This window comes from Clupea harengus, chromosome 1 (genome assembly GCF_900700415.2).
Source record: "Clupea harengus chromosome 1, Ch_v2.0.2, whole genome shotgun sequence".
Taxonomy (NCBI): domain Eukaryota; kingdom Metazoa; phylum Chordata; class Actinopteri; order Clupeiformes; family Clupeidae; genus Clupea; species Clupea harengus.
The window spans coordinates 18,655,761-18,682,695 of NC_045152.1; the positions used below are offsets into that span (position 1 = coordinate 18,655,761).

At 38.4% G+C, this 26,935-nt stretch overlaps 2 protein-coding genes across 13 annotated transcripts in view; one reads left to right on the top strand and one right to left on the bottom strand.

The window, feature by feature from the left end:
• Positions 1-924: 924 nt before the first annotated feature.
• On the bottom strand, positions 925-21,865 carry LOC116220852 (mucin-2-like). 12 transcript variants are annotated; one of them, XM_031569804.2, is made up of 14 exons: positions 21,647-21,865; positions 21,419-21,539; positions 19,767-19,856; positions 19,426-19,497; positions 16,589-16,654; positions 15,834-15,890; positions 15,614-15,751; positions 13,690-13,780; positions 13,591-13,614; positions 12,213-12,266; positions 9,409-9,471; positions 8,880-8,945; positions 2,974-3,102; positions 925-1,648 (listed from the first exon to the last, which is right to left on the bottom strand). In XM_031569804.2, exons 1-14 carry the CDS (start codon positions 21,694-21,696, stop codon positions 1,593-1,595), a joined length of 1,077 nt encoding a protein of 358 aa, XP_031425664.1. In that variant the 5' UTR covers positions 21,697-21,865; the 3' UTR covers positions 925-1,592. The 12 variants fall into 12 exon arrangements, with proteins under 12 accessions (XP_031425664.1, XP_031425703.1, XP_031425702.1 ...); XM_031569843.2 differs by lacking the exon at positions 21,647-21,865 and adding an exon at positions 20,174-20,286 and having other exon boundaries at positions 21,419-21,584; XM_031569842.2 differs by lacking the exon at positions 21,647-21,865 and adding an exon at positions 20,174-20,286 and having other exon boundaries at positions 21,448-21,583.
• Positions 21,866-24,040: 2,175 nt separating this feature from the next.
• The window catches only part of LOC122133219, a 20,458-nt gene continuing 17,563 nt past the window's right edge, over positions 24,041-26,935 (top strand). Inside the window, exon 1 of the mRNA XM_042708899.1 lies at positions 24,041-24,097. The gene's annotated coding sequence lies outside the window, so the exon portion shown is untranslated. The remainder of the gene's footprint in view (positions 24,098-26,935) is intronic.

The following is a 26,935-nucleotide window of genomic DNA, read 5'->3' on the forward strand; positions in this document are numbered from 1 at the left end:
GCAAAATTCAACACCACCACCGCTGTGAGAGCAAGGTGTGTTGGGATGTTTACAGGGTGATATCTATGTATGAATACCTGACGGCAAGTGTCCACTGGCACAGAGGTTTCCTCTACCGGTTTGAATCTGCATGGTTGCTAGTTCAAATCCCCTCACCTCCTTCCTCGATGTAGTTTTACATTTCCTTGGAAGTCGCTTTGAATAAAAGCGTCTGTTAAATGACTAAATGTATTAATAACAAATGCAATAAATTGAAGCAGTGAAAATAAATTGTCTGTATTTCTCTCTATTCTTATCATGAGTCCACCTTAATCATTTTCTACAATAATGATATGCTATGGTGTACTAAAGACAGTCAATGTTCGACTGTGGTGTTTGCAATAAATGACTCGAGAAGGTCTTGTAAATTAATGATTCCTTGTCGGCTGAATCGGTAGCGCTCATACAAGAATAATGGATCTTGGCGATCGCAAAGAACTCTCTCCCTCCGCTAATCTAACTCTAATATCAGTCCTTGGTCAATGGGATCCCTCCTTTTTCCGGGGGTGTGGCAAACTTATCCAGCTACACTTAAGTTAGCCTGCCCTGGAGCAGGTTAGTGCTAATCGATATGTAACTATGGTGATTTATCAAAAGTTGCTTCCACGAACCAAAAAGAGGGGCGTTTTTTTTATCTTAGCCTGAAAATTAGCTCGCTAAACCGCTTAGCGAGCTACGACGAATACCCCCCAGGAGTTGGGAGTGCTACCAAACACACAACAAGTTCTGATTGCGTAAAAGTTTAGATAACACAAATAAACTTCACATTCAGCCTCTCGACGCCTGTTTGTGGATCGTTGCTAGTTTCTCCGCAACATATCATTTGTAAACATGAACTATGTCAAACTCAATAGTTAGTCAGAAAGAAACAAGACACAATTCAGACATGATTAATTAGAGAATATTATACTCTTATATTATATTATATTATAAGCATGATAAGTGAGAGAGGGACATTTATATTTCTGTCATGTCTGTGCGATATAGCCCATACCTCGAAACTGCAATGAAAGACGCCAGTTATAATGTTGGTTGGTGGTATAATGTCAACATGTCTTTTTTACTGAGATTATCTTATCTCACGTGTAACAAATAGTCGCCACACTGAAACTCGACTCGATATGACTGCACATCTCAGTCAAGCATTGTGCATGTTCTAACCTGTTAGCAAGGGCACTGACATGAAAATCAACAGGTAACGCAGCCACCACACACACTCAACGCAGGCAGTGTGAAACGGGCCCTAATGTGCCATAGTATCTGAACATGCTTCACATGCAGGTCTGTCAATGTCTGTGGAATGGTGTGGGGCTCATGTTGTGACTGAGGTTGGTTCTCCTGTTGAGGTCTCTAGTCCATAGCCAAAGACCGGTCTGAGGGTGTCCTGATGCAGGTGTTTGACAGTAACAGTCTCTGTAGTCACAGACTGGTGGATTGGCAGTCTCTCATGGAGACAGTGTTGGGAGTACAGCAGGCCCGTCCTCTGTAATCCATCTGCCGTCTCTGGAACACTGTTACTGATGTCTCTAGAACACTGGAGTAGGCAGCCAGTTCTAGGGCAGGGAATCACCCGCTAACGACTCTGCTTCAGCTTCTCCAGGAGCTCCAACTGAAAAGACAGGCCAATAATGGTCACTCCTTATGCAGTGTTTACACAATAAAGACAGTGATCAAAGGTTATCTCACTGAGTCACATTCAATCACATTACAATCACACTGAAGCCTCAAAAAAGCAAACAAAAGCAAAAAGATATAAGTCTGAAATAGGGTACTGTTAAATGAGAAACCTACAACCTTATGACCTTACAAAAGCTTTCCTGTCACCATAATCACCATAAATTATAAGGTAGGCCACTTAATTAAAATTGGAATATAATAACATGAAATGTTTAATTAAAAAGTATTTTACGTGCTGTTGTTATTATAGAAATGTTCACGCCTCAAGTCATTTTATTTTGAGGAGGCCAGGTGTCCTCTAGGAGTCGCCACTGATCAGAAGTCATAAAAAAAAGCATATGAGAATATGTAAAAAAAATTATTTTGTCCTTCGTCTAATGCTAATAAGCAGCTTCTGGTTGATATGTTGTGTCTGCTTTAGGTTAGCAAACATTTTACTAACTTTAACTTCAGATAGTAGTAGCTAACCCTAATCCTAACCCTAGATTAAGATATGTGGAATAATTGGGCAAAGCAATTAATATTACAATTGTTTTAAAGTGAAATCAATTTTTGCTAATTTTCAAGTTTAATCAACTTATTTTTTTTAAGGCAATCGGTTTCCTACATTTTTTAAGTAAATTCAACTTATCCGAAGTTACAGTGTACACTGTGTCAGAATGAAATGATTTGAGAAGTGAAAGTGTACTTTCACATCACTATATGTCAATAATGCACATGAATGCTGCCGAGGGGGAGACAAACACACATCAAACACAGTCCATTGAGAGCAAATCAAACTTACACATAGGAATAAGAAACCTTCATGGTCCTTGTCTTGTCAATATGTAATGCCTCTCTCTGCACATATTGAATTGCAAATGTTCAAATATTTTGATTTATATTTATATTGATTTAGATGTTTTTGCTTTGCATGCACTGGTATTTCCTTTAGGCAATGCAAATCTAGTTAATTAAAGATGTGTTCCTGTAGGTTACTTTATTTATGAAAATAAACATTAAAGATGTGTTGCTGTAGGTTAATTAAAGATGTGTTCCTGTAGGTTACTTTAATTATGAAAATAAACATTAAAGATGTGTTCCTGTAGGTTACTTTATTTATGAAAATAAAAATAAATACTGTTGGTGAGAGGGACACTCTTTTTGTAGCTCGAGCTCCTGTCCCCTAAAATGTGTGTGCATGGCCCTGACATACACATACGCACACACGGACGGACATATACAACATTGTATATATATATACAAAAGAGTACTAACCATAGTCTAGACTTAGGTTTATGGGTTGCTGTTGGTGGCGGCTTCTCTGCTTCAGTAACAACCATGACAATGTTATGTTTAAACCCAGAGATGTCAACAGTATGACCAGCATACCATATCCAGATGTCGCTGAAGCACAAAACACATTGAGCAGAACACTGTCACACAGAGATCCAGATGTCGCTGAAGCACAAAACACATTGAGCAGAACACTGTCACACAGAGATCCAGATGTCGCTGAAGCACAAAACACATTGAGCAGAACACTGTCACACAGAGATCCAGATGTCGCTGAAGCACAAAACACATTGAGCAGAACACTGTCACACAGAGATCCAGATGTTGCTGAAGCACAAAACACATTGAGCAGAACACTGTCACACAGAGATCCAGATGTCGCTGAAGCACAAAACACATTGAGCAAAACACTGTCACACAGAGATAACAAAGGTCATGAGTGTGTTTGGAGAGATTCAAAACTGCTGCAAGTGCCCTGCGACAGAGTAATTGCAAAATCATTGCTCACCATATCTGATTCACACCACCCACTGAGTATGTACTTTTGAGTGAATAAAACCTGGAGGGTATGTACTTTTGAGTGAATAAATATGTGAGGCTGTCATTTCAATGTCTACCAAAAACTGTGGATACTTCAAAATCCAAGAATTGGGTGAATGGGGATGGGAGAGGGGGACTTAAAGTCACAGGAGCTCTGATAGATTCTTTCAGACAGAGGTTGAATAGATATGTCTGAGGAAAAAAGTTGTTTTTGTAACACTGAAGCATGTAAATCTATTCTAAGAGACCAAAATTAAATTATGATGCATAATGGGTCCTCTTTAAACAGACAAAGGAGTGTGCTATGGGGGGCTTTCAATAGTCCTTCTTATGGAGGTCCTACACCTGGGTACATGGTAAGAAGACCTTGTGTTAAACCATGACAGAAACAGCTTTTTGAAGTACATCTGATGGGGACTGAACATTGATGATGATCCATCTGTTTGGGTCTTGTTCAGAAACAGAGCTACAGGGTTTGGACTATATTAACCCTAACATCAAGCTGTCTCTGGAGTACAGCAAGGAGAGCGTACATTTTTTAGGTCTTATGAGCACTTACATTTTATATCTTATCTTTAAATCAAGGGATTTTGTGTACATCTATATTTAGGAGAGCAACAAACAGAAATACCATACTTCATGACAGAAGCTTCAATACCAGTTGGCTAAAAGGGAACGTGAAATGTCTCATGGCTAGTTCAAACGAGTGGAGAATTTGTGACCAAGAGTTTGATGCCAAATCTAAGGATATGGTATCACGCTTTCAGGAATGGGGATATAAAAACACTAAACGGCCAAAAACATCACTAACACTCTGGTTTAGTGACCTGATGTTATTCCTAAAATTAGATCAAATAAGAGGATCATCTAAATCACTAAATCATTCCTGAAAATCTGGATCCCCTGAAGTTGTACATAAGACTCTCCCATCAGATGAAGAGAGTTAATGATTAAGCAGTGGACCTGACTGTTTTGCACTATACAAATGTATTATCCTCCTGCTCTTCCCTCCCTTTGGGGGGAAGTATGTGTTGGGTTGGGATGGACAGTGTTGTGCAGGTTCACACCTCTCATGAACTAGTTCAAAGTTCAGTTCATACAAGTAAACATGAATCGTTCACGTTCATAGTTCACCATTTAAATTCTGAACTAGTTCATAGTTCAGTTCATTTTCATTTTTTTTTTTTATTATTGCTAATTTTTCAGGAGGACATAATTTGCACAGAAAGGTGAGATTTTTTACTGTCGGAAACTTTATCAGACAGTGTGTAAAAATCCTGCACATAATAATAAGGTGGATCGGATGTAGGCCTACTCGCTGAGTCTGCGCCTCTGTTTTCGCTTTCACTTGCCATTTTTATATTGACACCGAGAGCTGTTGCCTTGGAATACGTTGCTTGTTTGGTATACATGTGTGTGCGATGATTCATGGGTAATGTAGGGCGAAGTGGAGTTAGTTGGTTTAGGTATCGCAGAAATTATACGGGTACTGTTATAGAGGGAAATGTGTAATCACTGAGGGTCATCCGATTAGAATGGAAAAGAATGGAGACTTGGATATTCAGTTTGATTCTTCACTCTTTGTATTGCATTAACAACAATGAATGGGATAAATTGTAGGTGGGTGTATGTTTGTATGTGTGTGTGTGTGTGTGAGTGAAAGTAAAGTACAAACAGAAAATATACATTAATACACAGCCGTGTAGTAGCCTACCATTTAAATAATGAATTATACAGGGAACTAAAGGTAATAATTTAACCTCTTCAGCAATGCCATGCTACTGGCTTAATCTCAGATCAACAAGGCCATGTACACTAAATGAAAGACCGCGCAAAAGTTAGCATAGGTAAACCCTGTAACACTCGTATTTGTACATTAGCAGCTTATGCTAAGCGAGTTCACGAACAGTGCATCATGCTAGATTAATTAAGTGACAGTGCTCGTAACAATTATGAGAAAGCTAAACTATAACAAACACATAATGACAAGGTAGGCTACAAAGTCAAACTCACGTGTACATGGACGCACACAACTTCAACAAAGTGCAACGTTCAACTAGAAAATGCATTTCCTGAAGGAAATACCAGTGCATGAAATGCAAAAGTTAAGAAAGGAAGAAGAAAAGAAAGAAGAGTGAAAGAAGGAAAGAAGAAAGGAAAGAAGAGTAAAAGAAGGAAAGAAGAGTGGAAGAAGGAAATAATAAAGGAAAGAATAAAGGAAACAAGAATGAAGAAAAGAAAGAAGAGTGAAAGAAGGAAAGAAGCGAAGAAAGAAAAGAAGAGTGGAAGAAGAAAAGAAGAGTGGAAGAAGGAAAGAAGAGTGGAAAAAAGGAAAGAAGAGTGAAGAAAGAAAAGAAGAGTAGAAGAAGGAAAGAAGAGTGGAAGAAGGAAAGAAGAAAGGAAAGGAGAGTGGAAGAAGTAAGGAAGAGTGGAAGAAGGAAAGACGAAAAGAAAGAAGTGAAAGAAGGAAAGAAGAAAGGAAAGAAGAGTGGAAGAAAGAAAGAAGAAAGAAAAGAAGAGTGGTAGAAGGAATGAAGAAAGGAGAGAAAATTGAGTGAAGCAGAGAGATGGAGTTTGAGCGAAAGTAGACAGAGGGATAGAGAGAAAGATGGAGAGAAAAAAAAAGTAGAGTATGGAAGGTGTCTATTAGTATTCCTAGTTATACAGTTGAATGGAGAGGGACAGAGAGAAGAGGAGCCTTGGAACCTTGGCGCAGGTGTCAGTGAAACACAGGTGCAAGCCAGTTTAATGACCCTATTATGATGTCATAATGGCCCAATGTAAGTCAATGGGAGAAATTGTATTAGTTTTTCTTTAAAATTTTAAAAAGTATAAAGTTTAGAAAAGTGAAAAATACATAGCATAAGTGTCCTTTACAAGAGCTACGCAGCAAAGTTTGAACAAAGTTTCTAAGTTAAGCGGTTCGAGCTGAATTAAGCGCAGAAGTTTGGTACAAAGAATAATAACTAGAAAATGCATTTCCTGAAGGAAATACCAGTGCATGAAATGCAAAAGTTAAGAAAGGAAGAAGAAAAGAAAGAAGAGTGAAAGAAGGAAAGAAGAAAGGAAAGAAGAGTAAAAGAAGGAAAGAAGTGAGGAAGAAGGAAAGAAGAGTGGAAGAAGGAAAGAAGAAAGGAAAGAAGAGTGAAGAAAGGAAAGAAGAGTGGAAGAAGGAAAGAAGAGTGGAAGAAGGAAAGAAGAAAGGAAAGAAGAGTGAAGAAAGGAAAGAAGAAAAGAAAGAAGAGTGAAAGAAGGAAAGAAGAAAGGAAAGAAGAGTGAAGAAAGAAAAGAAGAGTGGAAGAAGAAAAGAAAGAAGGAAAGAAGAAAGGAAAGTAGAGTAAAAGAAGGAAAGAAGAGTGGAAGAAGGAAAGAAGAGTGAAGAAAGAAAAGAAGAGTAGAAGAAGGAAAGAAGAGTGGAAGAAGGAAAGAAGAAAGGAAAGGAGAGTGGAAGAAGGAAAGAAGAGTGGAAGAAGGAAAGAAGAAGAGTGGAAGAAGGAAAGAATAATATTCCTAGTTATACAGTTGAATGGAGAGGGACAGAGAGAAGAGGAGCCTTGGAACCTTGGCGCAGGTGTCAGTGAAGCACAGGTGCAAGCCAGTTTAAAGACCCTATTATGATGTCATAATGGCCCAATGTAAGTCAATGGGAGAAATTGTATTAGTTTTTATTTAACATTTTAAAAAGTATAAAGTTTAGAAAAATGAAAAATACATAGCATAAGTGTCCTTTACAAGACCTACGCAGCAAAGTTTGAACAAAGTTTCTAAGTTAAGCGGTTCGAGCTGAATTAAGCGCAGAAGTTCGGTACAAAGAATAATAACTAGAAAATGCATTTCCTGAAGGAAATACCAGTGCATGAAATGCAAAAGTTAAGAAAGGAAGAAAAAAAAAAGAAGAGTGAAAGAACGAAAGAAGAGTGGAAGAAGAGTAAAAGAAGGAAAGAAGTGAGGAAGAAGGAAAGAAGAGTGGAAGAAGGAAAGAAGAAAGGAAAGAAGAGTGAAGAAAGGAAAGAAGAGTGAAAGAAGAAAGGAAAGAAGAGTGAAGAAAGGAAAGAAGAAAAAGAAAGAAGAGTGAAAGAAGGAAAGAAGAAAGGAAAGAAGAGTGAAGAAAGAAAAGAAGAGTGGAAGAAGAAAAGAAAGAAGGAAAGAAGAAAGGAAAGTAGAGTAAAAGAAGGAAAGAAGAGTGGAAGAAGGAAAGAAGAGTGAAGAAAGAAAAGAAGAGTAGAAGAAGGAAAGAAGAGTGGAAGAAGGAAAGAAGAAAGGAAAGTAGAGTAAAAGAAGGAAAGAAGAGTGGAAGAAGGAAAGAAGAGTGAAGAAAGAAAAGAAGAGTAGAAGAAGGAAAGAAGAGTGGAAGAAGGAAAGAAGAAAGGAAAGGAGAGTGGAAGAAGGAAAGAAGAGTGGAAGAAGGAAAGAAGAAGAGTGGAAGAAGGAAAGAATAATATTCCTAGTTATACAGTTGAATGGAGAGGGACAGAGAGAAGAGGAGCCTTGGAACCTTGGCGCAGGTGTCAGTGAAGCACAGGTGCAAGCCAGTTTAAAGACCCTATTATGATGTCATAATGGCCCAATGTAAGTCAATGGGAGAAATTGTATTAGTTTTTCTTTAATATTTTAAAAAGTATAAAGTTTAGAAAAATGAAAAATACATAGCATAAGTGTCCTTAACAAGACCTAAGCAACAAAGTTTGAACGAAGTTTCTAAGTTAAGCGGTTCAAGCTGAATTAAGCGCAGAAGTTTGGTACAAAGAATAATAATAAGAAGAATAAGAAGCCTAGGAATAACAATACAGGGCATTTCATGCACTGTAATAAGTATAAGAAACGAAGGAATAACAATACAGGGCATTTCATGCACTGTAATAAGATGAAGAATAAGAAACGAAGGAATAACAATACAGGGCATTTCATGCACTGTAATTATGTGAAAATATGCCCGAAGTTAACTGCTACTCCATCTATATATGCCGTGAAGCAATATCAAAACATTGCACCGTGAGAAGTGGAGTCACATGACCAACGCAATTACCAAATATGGTAATTTACCGAAACATGGTCTGTCTGGGCAATTTAACGACTGAGCAACGACATGGTACAAGCATTCGATTTAGACAGCGTCTTTCCTCAGTAGGCTAGAAGGAAAACATTCCGTAATGTTTTAGCTAGACCTCAGATAATATGAACGTGTTCACTGTTCAAATTCATTATTTGTCATGAAGTTGCGTTCAGTTCATCGTTCTCATAAAAATGAACGTGTTCAATGAACGCGTTCTTTTGAAAAAGTATGATAAAGTATGATAACAAAAAGAGAGTGTCTTTGAGTTGTTTGACTGCGGATGAGAGGTACTTACCACTAAATTGTTCTGAGGTGTGAGAGGCATGGGAAGGCGTTGGGGACTGTGTACTATCTGTGATGACTAAAACAAACATTGATAAACACATCATATTAACCCTCTACAATCACAAAGTGAACGTGAAGTCTTCAGAACTATGTACAATGAAACATCAATATGTAATGCCTTTCTAGCTCATGATTTCTGGTAGCAAGTTAAGCAAACTAATACTAATGAAACAATGCTACAAACATGCAACCAAGCCTCCAGTCAGTCCTTGAACATTTCTGAGGCCATGGAGCAAACACACACACAAACACCGGAACATTTTTTATTTTTCACTTTAATCAGCCTGCAACTGCACTTTTCGTGCATGAGAGCATGACAAGGGAGGGTATGTGCTAGAAAGCAGTGGTTAACACTGTACCGCATTAGTTACCAAGCAGGGATTAACACTGTACCGCATTAGTTAGCAAGCAGTGATTAACACTGTACCGCATCAGTTAGCAAGAGATATGTTTTCCAAGCAAGCAATCAGTCAACTTACTAGAAGATGTGGTGGGGGTGGAGGAGGTGGGTGTACTGCCGGGGGTAACTGTTGTTGGTGCACCTGAGAAGATGATTGGTCATTAAAGATCATAGCACATTGATTGGTCATTAAAGATCATAGCATATTGATTGGTCATTAAAGATCATAGCATATTGATTGTGAGTTGAGAGGTATGCAAGTCTTCAAACAGACATACTCCGTGAGTAGAGATGAAACGGTATGAAAATGTAACATCGCGATTATAGTCACCAAAATGATTATCAGTATTATTGCGGTATTGTTAAACTCAGCTGAAAATGTTCAAAAAGTACTGATACACAAACTGAAATAATTTAAAAAAAGTTTTATATTGATACTCTCAAAATATGGGCACAAGTCAGACAGAAATTCAGCATTAAAGACTTGTCCATGCATAGCCCAAACAACCTCTTCCCTGCAGCTAGATTGGATCATGTGGCAAAGAGTTGGGCTTGTTAGATGTAATGACTTTTACATTGATGGTCTGTTTGCTAGTTTCCACAAACTTGCTGAAATTTTAAACTACAAACATTAAACCTATTCCGATGCTCTCCGGTCCGTCACTTTATTCAGACCTTTAGTTCAACCATCCCCCATCTTACCAGCTATTTCAGTTTTGGATATTGTCTTAAAAACTCTTCTGCAACGTAAAGCAGAACTAAACTGGCTGAAGAGCTTTGGGTACAGATGTCTGATGCAACATGGAACTGCACTTAAAGTAGGTTTATGGAACAACCTTGTGTATCTGTCTCAACCTGATACAGTTTAAAGTCGAATCTATCATACTAAATCAAAACAGACAAGAATGTTCCCTTTTATTGATGACAGCTGTGACTGGACATGGCCCATATGGGGGGTGTAGTATGTGTTGGGGTGTCATGGGTATAGTAATGTTGTTAATGTTGAATGTTAAAACATTACAGAACAATACTTGAATAAAAAAATATGATAGCAAAAAGAGAGTGTCTTGGATTGGATGTCTTTGACTGCAGATGAGAGGTACTTACCACTAAATTGTTCTGTGTTAAAGACATGGGAAGAAGTTGGGGGCGGTGTACTATCTGTGATCATATTAACCCTCTACAATCACAAGGTAAACGTGAAGTCTTCAGAACTATGTACGTACAATGAAACATCAATATGTAATGCCTTTCTAGCTCGTGATTTCTCGTCAGATGCCATCACCTTTGTTCATCTCAAATACATTTTTTTTCTATTGAATGTTAGAAACTTGTCTTCCTGGCATTATGTGCTTTTAAAAATACTTTAACGGTAACACAATATCTCCAATCAAGGAATTCGTCCGTGGAAGTGGAAGAAATTTCTGATAATGTTTCGAGTTCATCTGATAATGTTTTAAGTGCTGCTGAGCCAAGTTTAGCTAATGCTAGCAGCAGCATACAAACAGCCACTACAGCACCAACTAGCCCTGCCTGCTTTGCTTCTACAAACGGTGAGCCATCATGTACCACAGCTGCCCATATCTGGGACACTGACACCTGCACTGACGACGCACATGATACTGCTTTGGTCATCTAGCACAGCTGGATGATAACGAGAGCAGTGATGTCAACAATGTGAGTAACACCAATGGTGATACAGTGATCAGTGAAGACCCAGTATTATGGCGTGACAAATTTACAGATAGAGAGAGAATTGAAATTGTTAAAACAGGACCTGTACAAATTCGGAACTTTCAGTTGAAAACATTCAGAAACCGAAGTATAAAGAATTACAAGTTACATTGTTTTGATAAAGTAATCAAAAAGTTACACTACTATTACACTGCACTCAAAACCTCATAATTCAAATAATTTACAACTGTTTAGTTAAGTCATATACTCACAATAAATGTCAGTTTCACATAACATTAAGTGTGTGTGTGTGTGTGTCTGGTTGGGTGTGGGGTTGGAGGGGATTGTTGCTTTGGTGGATTTCTTTTTTTGGGGGTTGGGGGTTGTTCTTTTCCCAGGGCCTCCAATTTGCTAAAACCGCCCCTGCGTGGGCGTTCAAGCCCGTATATGGTCGGGGCTACTGCTTGCGCCACATTGCCCCCCACATACCACTGCTTCTAATGGGCATTATAATAGTAATGATAATGGTAATAACAATAATATATAATTGGACAGATGATGAGCCCAGTACATCAACTGCAGACAAAGACAAAGACAAAGAGCCAGACCCAGATGAGAACAGAACAGACTTGGAAAACAGGGAAAGGAGAGACGACACAGTCACTACAGGATAGGATGCCAACAAGGGAGGATATTGAGATGGCAAAATCCATGAATACAGATTTTAGTACAATCAGGCCTTCATCAAATTTTCCCATAAAGTTCCCATAAAATGCCCAAGGGCGCTCTTTTCAAACCCACTGGTATAATGATGACCCCTGGCTGGAATATTCTCCACAGAATGATGCCATGCTCAAATAAATTGCTGTATTTGAGTGTTTTATGTATTACTATTAATAAAGACCCTGTTCTTCTCAGTTTTCCATACAGTCCATGTGATTTTTTTTTTGCTGGGGGGGGGGGGGGGGTTGCCCTTTTTTCAGATCAGAGCAATGGCCCTTCAGAATTCCTGTGCACGTACCTGCACACACACACACACATACTGACACACCTAAAGATAGTATTATTTCATGTCAGCCAGTTTACAACTGCTACACTAATCATGTATGATGGTGTGCAAGAGTATGTTCTTGAACGCAGTGATAAAATCAACACTGCATTAGTCACCAAGAGATATATTTCAAATCAATTAAGCATTATTAGACTTACTACGAGATGTCGTGGTGGTGGTGGTCATAGTACAGGTGGTGGATGCTGTTGTACCTGAGAAGATTATTGGTGATTAAAAATCATAGTATATTGATTGTGAATTGAGAGATCTGAAGATAAGTAACGCTTAATATAGACATACTCTGTGAGCAGAGCAGAAACCTCTCAGAAGCATTTCCATATGTGGCAGGTACTATTCTGCAATGCACTCTTTTGTCTCAACTATCATTAGTGAAACTTTGAAATGGAATTCCTTTCCATTACAGTGAGTTTACAAACATTGAGGCTATCTAATAAACAGGTCCTTTGTGTATGCAGCCATGCATCCAGTCATTCCTGGAACAATTCTAAAGCCATAGACCTTTGGTCACTAGATTGATGGCATACTGGTTCAGAGTTCAGAGATCTGGTAAGAAATAATCACAGCCACATGCAACAATTTGCCACTGTGTACAACTGATTTAATGGAACACAAATAAAACAGGTGCTGATAAAGTACATTCCTAGTATAGGCCTACTTTATACTATTCCAAGTTTCTTGCAAAGCTTCTTGTTTTCTCATGCTTGTTAACTAACCAAAAAGGGCTTACTCCCTTGCACATGGTATCCTTGTCATCCTCTTTTTTTCTTTCACAGTCCAGTCAGAGCGGAACAACACTCAATGGTGATTGGCTAATTTTTCTAAAGAAATTGTGAAAGGAGGTCAAGTGGGTGTGAACCTAGTTTGTTTTCCCCTCTTCAGCATTAAAGGACAATACTTAGGGACAAACACGATCGAAATCAGTCCAGTATTGAGTTAGAACGTTAGAACGGCAACCGCAAAATGGGACAAGCTTCTGCGTCAAAGTAAACTGCTTGTTTTCACCACTGACAGGCTCATAATGTTAATATTAATATTAATATAGTGTCTGACAACATGATCACTATAGAGACAGACCTGAGTCTGTTTACCTTCAATAACTAAAGAAACTGTAGAAAATGACTGTATGTCCCATGAATGTATGTGCAAGTCGACTGTCAAGCGAGAAGCTTTCGATTTGACATTGAAAAGCTTCCCTGGAACCAGAATCACAGTAAAAATATAATGTGCATCATCAAAATTGATATATTATGATGTGAAAAGTTTCATTAAAGTATATTTCACAGGTGTGTTGTTATTGCAATTTCCACGTCTCTAGTTTTTTTATCCATTTTTGTAGTCATATGAGACCAAAATAGAGCTTTCTGGCCAATCCTCAATGTGCTACAGATGGCATAAATCTAACACTGCCAATGCCAATTCCATCCCAATGGTGAAATATGTCAATGGCAACATCATGATGTAGGGATATTTCTTGTCTGTAGAAACTGGGAAAGTTCAGAAATAAATTAATCTTACCTGGCACCTTGTCCATGAGACAACCTGAAATGAGAAGACCCATGTTAATTATGAACTATTTAAATATGTTAGATCAGTAAATCCTGTTTGGTCACTAACCTTGAATGTTATGGGTGAAATCTGTATCATTCACTAACATATATATCCTTGGGTTTTGAAACCCTAGGGGCTCCTGGCAGGAGATAGAATACTATGGAAGTCCAAAAGGGAAAGGAGAAGGAAAGGGGTAAGCATAAGTTGTTTGCACATACGCACATGTCTGACAGCATCTTTATTCTAGCATAATTTAAATGGACCTACCAACATTTACCCTCATTTGATTAGAACACTGTACAGCAATTTATATCTGACCATAATTTTTAGATGTGATAGAACTACATCAATACTACAAGAAAGTAAAAACTAGTGGAGATATTCATTTTTTAAATGATTTATGATTTATTTGATTACTGTAAAACATTCCGCAACAGCTATTCCCATGAATACATGTTGCAAATTATCCCTAGGGTTTTGATGTTCTGATGATCTGATGATCCCTAGGGTTTGGATGTTCTGATGATGTTCTAATGATCCCTAGAGTTTGAATGTTCTGATGATCTAATGATCCCTAGGGTTTGGATGTTCTGATGATCTAATGATCCATAGGGTTTGGATGTTCTAATGATCCCTAGGGTTTGGATGTTCTGATGATCTAATGATCCCTAGGGTTTGGATGTTCTAATGATCCCTAGGGTTTGGATGTTCTAATGATCCCTAGGGTTTGGATGTTCTGATGATCTAATGAGCCCTAGGTTTTGGATGTTCTAATGATCCCGAGGGTTTGGATGTTCTAATGATCCCTAGGGTTTGGATGTTTTAATGTTCCCGAGGGTTTGGATGTTCTAATGATCCCTAGGGTTTGGATGTTCTGATGTTCTAATGATCCCTAGGGTTTGGATGTTCTGATGATCCCTAGGGTTTAGATGTTCTGATGATCCCTAGGGTTTTGATGTTCTAATGATCCCTAGGGTTTGGATGTTCTAATGATGTTCTGATGATCCCTAGGGTTTGGATGTTCTAATGATCCCTAGGGTTTAGATGTTCTGATGATCCCTAGGGTTTGGATGTTCTAATGATGTTCTGATGATCCCTAGGGTTTGGATGTTCTAATGATCCCTAGGGTTTAGATGTTCTGATGATCCCTAGGGTTTGGATGTTCTAATGATCCCTAGGGTTTGGATGTTCTGATGATGTTCTGATGATCCCTAGGGTTTGGATGTTCTGATGTTCTAATGATCCCTAGGGTTTGGATGTTCGGATGATCTAATGATCCCTAGGGTTTGGATGTTCTGATGTTCTAATGATCCCTAGGGTTTGGATGTTCTGATGATCTAATGATCCCTATGGTTTGGATGTTCTGATGATGTTCTGATGATCCCTAGGGTTTGGATGTTCTGATGATCCCTAGGGTTTGGATGTTCTGTTGATCTAATGATCCCTAGGGTTTGGATGTTCTAATGATCCCTAGGGTTTGGATGTTCTAATGATCCCTAGGGGTTTGGATGTTCAGTACAAATTCCAACCCAATCTAGTGAAAAATAAGCAGTTGGTGAGGCTTAGAAATACACATACAAAATATGGCAAAAATAATTTGGGGTAGAGCTATAGGATTTTGCATGATCTCATGAATTAAATAGACGTTTTCACATAATTTGTTTTCAAGAAAATCCATGACATATATGAAATGACCCCAGGCCTTAGTGTATCTCTTAACATGTACCTACATTTGACTTTGAAGGCAAACGTTTTCGATGTAAGTAAGTAAATCTGGATTTTGTAGGCACCTCCGGTATATTGTTGGTGTCATACAGAAAGACGGCCGAAAGAATGTTCTAGACAGTCAATTTCACTGAAACAATGTTAACCATTCTATAAATAGTCATATTGCTAGCCATGTATGATAACTCAATTGTTGTCAAAGTGCTGACATGTTTTTAAAGGACACACATTTATCTAATTCTATAGAAATGATCAAATAGCGTACATTATCATTCAAGCAGTAAATCAACGTCTTTGTTTTTTTATTAGTTTCATTGCAAGACGTATTGGGCTTATCATCACTGCAATTCCTGTTCATGCAGTAGCTGTTAACAAGGGCCCGTAGGAGATCGTCACAGCTGATCTGGAAATAAACAAAACCATCTGTAAGTCTATTAGCCTCTCGTCTAAGGTTATTGTTAAGCAGTTGCACAGAGACATGTCACCTTATCACCACAGCCGAGTGGAATCTCTAATCGAAAATCTCTGGGGATGCTATTAGCCTGAAAATGATAGGACATAAACATGTCAAATGTATTTGTTTATTTATTTGTGATGACCACATAAATCCATTGTAGAAATGCATAGTTACCTTCAGTGATGAAGAGTGTTTCCACTGTGCAACACTGAAGCCTGACAAGTTTTAAAAAGTACAATGTGCTTCCACACAACCTCATATAAGATATATAAACATCTGTAACTACCGGTGACGTGCGGTGAGGGTCGTGGTTGGTGAGGCACTGACTCTTTCAGAGTCAGATTTACAAATATATAAACCCAATAGAGTATCTTAAATCACCATTCAATTGGCAGCTTGCACATTGACTACTGGTTGTTTTTCATATCAGCATTCTTTACACATAGGTAAGGTACATACAGTTGGCAGCTACTAGCTTGTGATGAGCTCGTGTTAATATGTGTGAATATGCACTCATGAATATGATCTCTTTGATACGAAGTTGCACAGGCACCCTGAGGGTTTCTACCTTTTCCCATTATAATTTTAAGAGTTAAATCGAGGAGACTATAACATCAGCTAGATAACTAGCTATCATTTCATGCACATTGAACTCTTCTATTTAAAGTAACACTATGCAACAATTTGACACTTTTTGAGATATGTTTTTATAGGCAACTAGTTTTGGTACCATCCTCAAATGAATTTTGATAGCATATGGTCATGTGAAGGACAGATACACACCTGTGTCTTCCCCACTAGCCATCCAGGATATGCCTTATGTAGTTCTGTGTAACAGGCTGGTACACCCTGCAAAAATGGAAGAAAGCTTTCTCGCATGACATTGCCAGTTAAACTGCCAAAAGGCACCAGTTTGTGTGTTGGCAAGCTTCTATCAGTGTCAACTGTGCTGTCGGTGGTGTTTGCAAGGTTTTTGCATGCCTTTTAGGTAGTTAGCTTATTGGTTTTGGAACAAAAAACGTATTGCTGCTTTAAAGCGTTTAAGGTTATTAAGTGTCATTAGCTAGCTAATTAGCTAACATAGCAACTAGATAACCATAGCAACCAGGAAACACAACTTTAGCTGCAATTTAAGTTTAATTTCTCAAAATCAGCTCACCAATAAAAAGCAGTGTTGGGTTCAAAGTGATCACAACCTCTTGTGTGATGTTAAATGGCTTCACATAGACATTAAACAATCCTAAGAAAAACAATGGGAAATCAACGGAGCAAGGGCTCTGATATCTATATAATGTTAGCGAATGAAGGGTGAGAAGCCCATTGCTAATATTTAGTCTCCGCTGTACGTCCAAAACCAAATCTATTCTTGAGGTTCCAAACATTTTCAAAGCAATTTGGCTTTGAATGTGAGTAGTCGATCAAGTTATCTTCTGTCCCGTCGTTTGAAGCATACCTTTAAGCGCCTTTTGGTCTCCCATTATTGATCACTTAACGTTTTGAATGAAAGTCCAGTTTTGAGAAATGTTTTAACTTAGCTATAGAATCTTCCATTTTTGCAGTCAATGTCAAATATAGGTGTAGTAGAAGAAGAGCAACGCAGAACAAGCATAAACCCGATCGGTGGGCTCGTGCACGCCCCTTCATTGAGGCAGAGGTACTGTTTGCAGAAACTCTGTGCTTTTTCACTGCGGTTTTATGTCAGATCAGCAAGACTAAATAGGTACTATGCATGCGCTCAACCTAGTTTGTGATGGATTGCGCAATCTGAGATGAGGCTGTCGCTACCGGATGGTAGTCCTCTACCCGATAGTAGTCCCGCACATCGCGCATGCTCAGACACAAAAGGTTTACGGCAGAAGGCTCAACGTCAACATATGGGGCTGTCTTAACGCATAATGTGGGTATATTTAATGTAATATTAAATTATTAAAAGTGTGGAGACGGAGTAAGGGTAAAAGGCAAATAGTTTGTATAATGAAGAAGTGAGAAAATATAGCAGTAGGTAAAACAAATAAAGCATTGATGTGCTAGCCAATAGAACTTGACAGGGAGAACAAAAGAGGATATCCAGTATATCTTTAACTTCTTTACTTCTTTATTATACAAACGTTAAGAACTTACAGCTGTATACAATGACCAAACTTCTTAAAGTATACCGTCTTTCACGAACTTCCATCAGCTTTAGCCAGCGATTGTATTCCGCTGTCTACAGTGTCGCAAAGTGGCGACTGATCGGGTAGTGCGCATGCGGACTACCATCGGGTAGAGGACTACCATCAGGTAGCGACAGAGGCACAGCTCGTCGCTGCCTCACCGTCTCACTGTTTCCTGTCTGTTTGAACAGGACATGCGCAAATTCAGCGATTTTTATTATAAAAATGCTCGAAATGATTGGAATCATGCATAAATTACATTTATAGCACAGATCAGTAGAGAAATAGTAATATTTATTTTATCATTATTTGTTTTTTTACTTTTCATGATGACAGGTGAGGCTCTGCCCCCCCTGCCTTCCCTGACCGCACGTCCCTGGTTACTACCCCTTAGCGAAACATATGATCCAAACAACATGCATAACATGGTAGTCTGGCTGTCTTTAAAGCAGCAGTAAGGGGCTTTGATCTAAAACTAGCAAGCTAACTACCTAAAAGGCATGTAAAAACCTTGCAGACACCACCAACTATATAGTGCATGTCCTGCATGGCTAGTGGGAACAACAGGTGTGCTTATTTGTCTATCACATGACCATATACCATCAAAGTGTATTTGAAGATAATACCAAAACTATTTGCCTACAAAAGCGTACCTTACAAAGTGGCAAATTGTTGCGGTTTTCCTTTAAATCTGAGCATTTGTGTATCCCAGGAAATCTAAATTACAGACTTGCAATTAGTTTTAAAGGTGGAATCCTTGAATATTGTATGACTCAGTCTGAGCCACTGTGTTTTCCCTGTTTACAGAGCCAGGGCTAGGTTTCCAGAACGTGTTGCAAGCCTAAGTAGTAAATCACTCTTACGAATCATCTTAGATTTTCGGAGCATTTCCCAAAAGCATCGTAATTTGTAATACGACTTAACAACAATACATTTGTCAATGTTAAATGCAAGGGTACGCTCCCATCCTTCATTATATTTTATTCAGCGTCTATTCAGTCATCAGCATTTAGCTTTAAAAAGTTAGGCTATTTTAAGCTTATAGAGATATGTTTAAAATATAGACACATCATTGGCAAAGTTATTAAATGAGACATTGACAGTCGTTACTGATTCCATTTGTCTAAGTTTAGCTCTTTTTTTGAAGGGGGCAGGTAGGGAGGCATATTGTAGACTACATTCAGTAGGGCCTAGGCCTAGCTCACAAGTTGGTACAGAAAGCGGAAGAGATTAGGGGACTTGTGCTGTGTCAAAATCAACCGTATATTTAACCTATTTACTTATTTCCTCACTATCGTCCTCGACATCTTCTTGATCCTTTTTGGTGATGAGAAGTGTAATGGATTATAATCAAGGACAGCACCTTCAACGTAATTACATTTATCTACAAAACTGTCAGTTTTTACAGTGTCCACTGCTGAATTTAATTTTTTGTAACAGCACCTTTATCAGCACATAAAAACTTACCCACTCCTTAATGATTGGGATATACGGACAGTTGGGGTCTGTAGCAGCAACAAATCGACACTGTAGTATTATCTGTGCAAGAAATTATTAATATATTAACACCCAAAAACACTATATTAGACAGTGCATGTCAAATAGAGAAATATAATAAAAGAGAATAACAACATAATGTATAATATAAGTTATAATGAAGTGAAACAAAAAGAAACACCAGTTTGGATTGCGTGGCATACAGTTGCAGAACCTGATAAATATGATATTGCTACAGATAAAAACCATTACCCTTCATGAAACTGTGGGCTTAGCATCAGCAATGATCAACAATTTGGCAATCTACTCACAATTAGCAGTGTTTTTATGGTGGAGGATTTCCCACTCGTCACATGATGTGACACATGAAAATCATCAACAATCATCTCCTCATGAAATACCTTACACAGAGAGAAACGCATGGGATTCAGTGAAGAGTTTTAAAACATATCATATTCAATCTGATGACTTCCTATCATTCAATCTGATCAGTTCAGTTCAGCCAGCCTCCTTCCGAAAGAAGAGCTGGATCATGGGCATCAAATCGATATTCTTTTATTTTATTAATTATAAATGTATTATTTATCAACCATAGTAGGGGGTAGACATGCATGTCAGTAAATTATGATCAATTGTTGTAGCAAAAGCAGTCATATCATAACTGTATGGATTATTGTAGTTGTTGTATTATTTTGGAGGGGAATATTTGCTGACTTACTCCTCATGTGATTCATTGTAGTTTTGTGGTCAACCTCACAAAAGGGCCACTATCTCAGCAGTCTACCATTTTTCTTATAAACGCTCTCAGCCAGAATGGAAAAAGGTGACAGGCTGGAAAAAATTGAATATGCTTAAATATGAGAGGTACAATGCAAAATCTGATCGTTTTCAAGATTTTAAAATAAAAGTTGGCGTGCGCAGCCTTTCAGGCGTGTGGCCTACTGCCCACTAGAGGCCACATTCACATACACTGACACAGCAAAACTAGTGAGGCTGGGAAAACAAGAATGTGTATCCCTTCTATGTATGGGCCGAATCTGTTTGTTAGAAGGTGTAGAACAAGATTCTGAAATGCAGTATAAAGTGAGGAATTGTCGTTCCTATAGCGTGTACAGCCTTTCAGGCGCGTGGTTTATTGAACTCTATAGAACGAGTTGACATACACCGATACTGGAACGTTAGCTTTATTAAACTCTTCCATATATTTAATCAATGGAGCTTTTTTGGCAACATTCTGAAGAGCCTTGTAATAAGTAAGGGATAATGTACTGTATAGTCCGCTGGTCATTATTGGAAAATAACTCCTTTCAGGGCGAAAGAGTCGCATGCCATTGAATGGGCTACCATAACGTTCGGAGGTCTGATATTTCTTTATATTTACCGCTGCAAAAAAATGAATGACCGCTGCCATTGGCAACGGGTTTTGTGCTGATAATTCACATCTTTCATATCATACCATCTCCGCTGCGCATCGGGGTCCTGTTCCACCTGTCGGGATTTATTGTCCAATACCCAGCGGACTTTACATGATCCCTTACATATTTCACTTTCTTAAATTAGAATCTATAATCACAATTAACACGAGGCAGACATGCACATTATGATCAAAATTACGTTTACTTTCAACACTCACTGTACCGTGCGCCTTGGAGCCACCGTTTTAAATCAAGACTGACTAGCCTATTACCTGATAGTTTCTCCACTGAGACTGCTTCAACATTTCCTGAATCTATGGCACGTTGTCGCCAAAGCCGCGCCCCATTACGAGCGAGCTGGTGTCGTTTTGCAAAGCCCCCCTATACTAATGCTAGTTATACCAGTAAGTCTCACTGAAGTTACAAAATGAACATGTAAAATGAACTTAAACCCTTTGATGAAATCTAATGTAAGCTATAACATCAAAGAAAGTAAAGTAACATTTACAACAAGTAACAGTTATGTTTACAATCCAATCTGCTCTCACCCATGTAGAGGAGAAGGGACAACACTCACTTTGGAGACTGGAAGTGAAAGGTTTTTGGTTGAGGTGTTTCGGTTTCTGAACAGTCTCTGGAGTGACCTCTCCTTTGTCGTCACACTCACGGCTGTCCAGGGAAAAATAATTGATGTCTCCTTTAGTCCTTTCATTATGTGTGTATGGGGCTGTTACTTTTCGTTAACTTTCCCATACGCTCTAATACGCAGACCATACCTGCCAACTCTCCCGTTTTTCCCGGGTTTCTCCCGTACTCTCTGACCCATCTCCCGCCCCCTTCCGTTATGTCATTTCTGTATGAAACGCAATCATGTCTTACACAATAAATACACTATACCATATTCAACCCATTTGTCAATATGGCAACCTATATCATATTGCGCAATTGATTTTACTGCGTAGCAGTGCCGGATTATCAGGGGCGATGTGTTCCTTTGGGCAAGGCGGGCAGTTGCCTAGGGCCTCGGCCACCAGGGGGCTTTGTCGTATTTACAGTGCATGAAATGCCCTGTATTGTTATTCCTAGGCTTCTTCTTATTACAGTGCATGAAATGCCCTGTATTGTTATTCCTTCGTTTCTTATACTTATTACAGTGCATGAAATGCCCTGTATTGTTATTCCTACACTGTAAGAAAAAATCGTAGAAATTACGGTAAAAAACTGTCAAATAGCAACAGTAAAAGACCGTAAAATCTAAAACAGCATATCACCGTAGAAAATACATTGAATTACCCTTAATCAAAAAACAGTAGATAACTTTATTTTTTACTGTCATAATAAGTAGAAAACACACAATTTTACTGTGAAAATATAAAATGTTGTTCAAATTCACGGGAAAATACCATAATATCACAAGCACGTAATCACCATAAAAATAACGGTGTTTTTCTGTCTTAATTACAGATAAAATCTGTAATCTGGCATGCTGATATTAATTTACTTTTAAAATTGTGAATGCACATCTTTTATTTATAATGTTCCCTCCCTTGTACGTTGCTTTGGACAAAAGCGTCTGCTAGATGACTAAATGTTATTTTTACACAGTTTTGAGAATAGGCTTCTTCTACCACCTCTGACCAGAGGTGCTGATACATTATAAAACTAAAGTATAAAAACGTGTGTGCAATTTCTAAGAGACGTTTTTAAGGCTGACATTAATTCTTCAAGATAGTTGTAACAAGTCTGAAATGACCTTCATGCTAACATCCTTGCCCTGTACGCTCGCACGTGAGACTGACATCTGCTGGATATGGCAACGACAACCCTGTAAGCTTCACAACTGAACGAGCTAAGGAATGAACAGGTTGAAGAAAAGACAAGACATAGAAAACTGCGCGAACTCACCGAAAAACACATCCAAGGTAAGGTCAACTAATGTACGAATGTTAACTAGCTAGCTTGTTTGTCCCCTGATTGTAGCTAACATTAGAATCAGAATCAGGTAAACGAAAGGTGAAATGTGATGTAAAGTTGTGGTAAACTCATCTTTGACCTGTGCTGCTAAGCTAGCATCAGGTCTATCCAATGTAGCTAGCTCCGTCTGATGGATGTTAGCTGTGAGGAAGCCATCATTGATCTAATGTTAGAACATTGTGGTACATATAGATTTATATTCAACTATTTTGCCGAAATACCATATTATGCATTTACTTGATATTTATGTCGAATGGCAGATTAGCCTCAGATTGTGTCACTTATAGCCCTTGAAGCTAGCATTTGGTATATCCAATAGCTAGCTCTGTCTTTGACCTTGTTCATATTTCGATGAAAGCTGTACAAATTATAGATTTTTTTTTTTTAAACAGATTAACACTGACATCATGGGATTAGAATAATGTCCTACAGAACAAATATGTATTGTAACATGAATACAGAGCAAGTGTCTTTTATATAAGACTAGATTGTACCATTACAAATACACTCTCAAATCCCTGACCTTTCTACCCTTGCAGTTTCTCCTGGGATCAGGAGCTAACGAACAAACAGGTTGAAGAAAAGACTAAGTTGCGCAAACTCAACGAGCGAGCAAAATAAAAAATCCAAGGTAAGGTCAACATTGGGTACATCCAACCTTGTTCATATTTCGATGAAAGCTGAACAAATTATATATATATATATATTTTTTTAAACAGATTAACACTGACATCATGGGATTAGAATAATGTCCTACAGAACAAATATGTATTGTAACATGAATACAGAGCAAGTGTCTTTTATATAAGACTAGTTGTACCATTACATACACTCTCAAATCCCTGACCTTTCTACCCTTGCAGTTTCCTCCTGGATCAGGAGCTAACGAACAAACAGGTTGAAGAAAAGACAAGTGCGCAAACTCAACGAGCGAGCAAAATAAAAAATCCAAGGTAAAGGTTCAACATTGGGTACATCCAACCTTGTTCATATTTCGATGAAAGCTGAACAAATTATATATATATATTTTTTTTTTTAAACAGATTAACACTGACATCATGGGATTAGAATAATGTCCTACAGAACAAATATGTATTGTAACATGAATACAGAGCAAGTGTCTTTTATATAAGACTAATTGTACCATTACAATACACTCTCAAACCCCTGACCTTTCTACCCTTGCAGTTTTCTCCTGGGATCAGGAGCTAACGAACGAACAGGTGGAAGAAAAAGACAAGTGCATCTTTGAGGTGGGTTTGTCTTATGATAAGCGCACGGTGGGGGAGGCTTCTCGCACTCGGGCTGCCACTCTTCCCAAGCTGAGGGCGGTGTGGTGGGGAAGGGACAGTGGGTGCGCGGGGACTCGTCCTCTTCTGGTTAATACCGATGACAAACGAGACTCCTCCATGCTAAATAGTTACGCGAACCCTCGCGGCTGGCGTTTCAACTTCTAAGAGGGACAAGTACCGTTTAGCCTCATGAGATGGAGCAATAACAGGTCTGTGATGCCCTTAGATGTACGGGGCTGCATTCGCGCCACAATGGGTGGATCAGTGTGTGTCTACATGGAATGATTTAAATATGACCAACACAATATTAGATACATTTAGTGTAAAATATTCTTTCCCACATTTTACATTTTTATTGAACTGCTCATTACAGAAACAAGAACAACAAATCGGTGGCTTTGCACTGCATTTAAGTAATTTAAAAAAGTAAATTTTAAGTATAAACACTAGGCATGCACTTTTTAAACACTGTGTGCAAAATGTACCATCTTAAAAAAAAAAAAAAATATTTACATTTTTTTTTTTTTTGTGACCACGTTTTTTAATCGCGAACGTTGCGGTTAGAAAATCGCGTTCTATCATATCGCGATTAAATCGCAAATGCAATTAATCGTTCAGCCCTAGTAGAGACAGACATTTGTTGTCGGCGGCGCAGAGTAGACATGTGCTGATGTCCTTAGATGTACGGGGCTGCATTCGCGCCACAATGAGTGGATCAGTGTGTGTCTACTCTGCGCCGTCGACAACTAATTTCTGTCTCTACATGGTCACGCGTTTACAATTCTCTGAGCAGAGGAGAATTGTAAACGCTTGTCCATTGTGCACGCATGCAGCCCTGGAGCTGGGCATCACAGACCTGTTATTTTTTAATTTTTTTTATTTAACCTTTATTTAACCAGGAGAAAAACCCATTGAGATTAAGAATCTCTTTTTCAAGGGCGACCTGGCCAAGACAGGCAGCAGCATACATACAAACATAGTTACAGACAGAAACACAAAAGAAGACAACATTTAGGAGTGAGTGTCGTAGCCAGGTACATTAAAAACATTTACAGCTTAAAGAATCTGTCTCAATTTTCATTTTGAGTTTAAAAGCATTAAGCGAGATGAAATCATTTAGTTTCAAGACCTTTTGCAAGATATTCCATGCCGAGGGAGCAGAATACACAAAAGCCCTCCTTCCTATTTCCGTACGGGCATTTGGGACAGTTAGCATAAAACAGTCCTGCGAACGCAAAGAGTAGTTGCCGGCACTTTTCTGCTTGATTAGGACACATAGGTAGTATGGGAGCAGACCAAGTATTGCCTTATATATAAAGGAGTACCAGTGACAGAGCCTACGAGTGGCCAGAGCAGGCCATCCTACCCGAGAGTATAGCTCACAGTGGTGAGTCAGAGCTTTACAGTTTGTAATGAACCTCAAGGAAGCATGGTATGCTGTGTCAACCTTATGAAGACACTGAGCAGAGGTGTGCATATACAATAGGTCACCATAATCTAGCACAGATAAAAAAGTGGCGGCAACAAGTTTCTTTTTTACATTAAAAGAAAAGCACAACTTGTTTCGAAAATAAAAACCCAGTTTTAGCCTCAGCTTTTTCACCAGGTACAGAACATGTGGCTTAAAAGTGAGGGAGTCATCAATCAAAATACCCAGGTATTTATAAGAGTTTACAATCTCTATATCACTTCCCTCAAGAGTGACAACAGAAGGGATATTTTTAGGCCTGTTCCTAGTGTTGGTAAACAACATACATTTAGTTTTTCTGCATTTAGGACGAGTTTCAGCTGAAGTAAGGTATTTTGGAAAACAATAAAAGCATTCTGCAAGTATTCAGTGGCCTTTGCAAGAGTTGACGCACAGCAGTATATAACAGTGTCATCAGCATAAAAATGAAAATTTGCATCTGACACGTTTTGACCAGATTATTAATATAAATAGTGAATAAAAGTGGACCTAATACAGAGCCCTGTGGAACACCCTTGTAGATAGATGCAATATCAGAACATAAACCATCATGTTTAATGCACTGAGACCTATTACTAAGGTAGTTTGAAACCAAGCGACTGCTTGCTCCGAGAGTCCTGAGTTAAGAAGTCTAAGTTTTAAAACATCATGATCAACTGTGTCGAACGCTTTGGACAGATCAATAAAGAGTGATACACAATGTTGTTTCTTGTCCAGTGCAACAGAAATGTCATTTATTACCTTCAGTGCAGCTGTGATGGTACTATGTTTTTTCCTAAAACCTGATTGATATGTTGACAAAATGTCACTTGTGTATAGAAACTCCTTTAATTGAACACTCACAAGAGTTTCAAGAGTTTTAGCAAGTACGATAAATTAGATATTGGCCTATAGTTGTTTAAAATAGCTGAATCACCCCCTTTTAATAAAGGGAGAACAAAAGCAGATTTCCATATCCTAGGAATTTCCTTATTCTCCACTGTAAGGTTAAAAAGATAAGCAAGAGGCCCTGCTACAAAATCAGCTGCCAATTGCAAAAAGTAAGGATCAATAAAATCAGGTCCTGAGGGTTTTCTAGGATCTAATGTTTTTAGGGCTTTATGAACTTCCTGAACAGAGAATGGTACGAAGTTAAAGGACTGACCAGTATACACTGGAATGTCAGTACAGGGTTTCACAGACGCAGAACAAGCAGAGTCAAATAGAGAGCCAGAAGATATAAAATGCTCGTTAAAACAATTAAGTATCTCCATTTTGTCATAGACAGCAACCGAATCTTTCATAACACAGGTCGGTACAGCTTGAGAGTTCTTGCTCACAGAAATGGATTT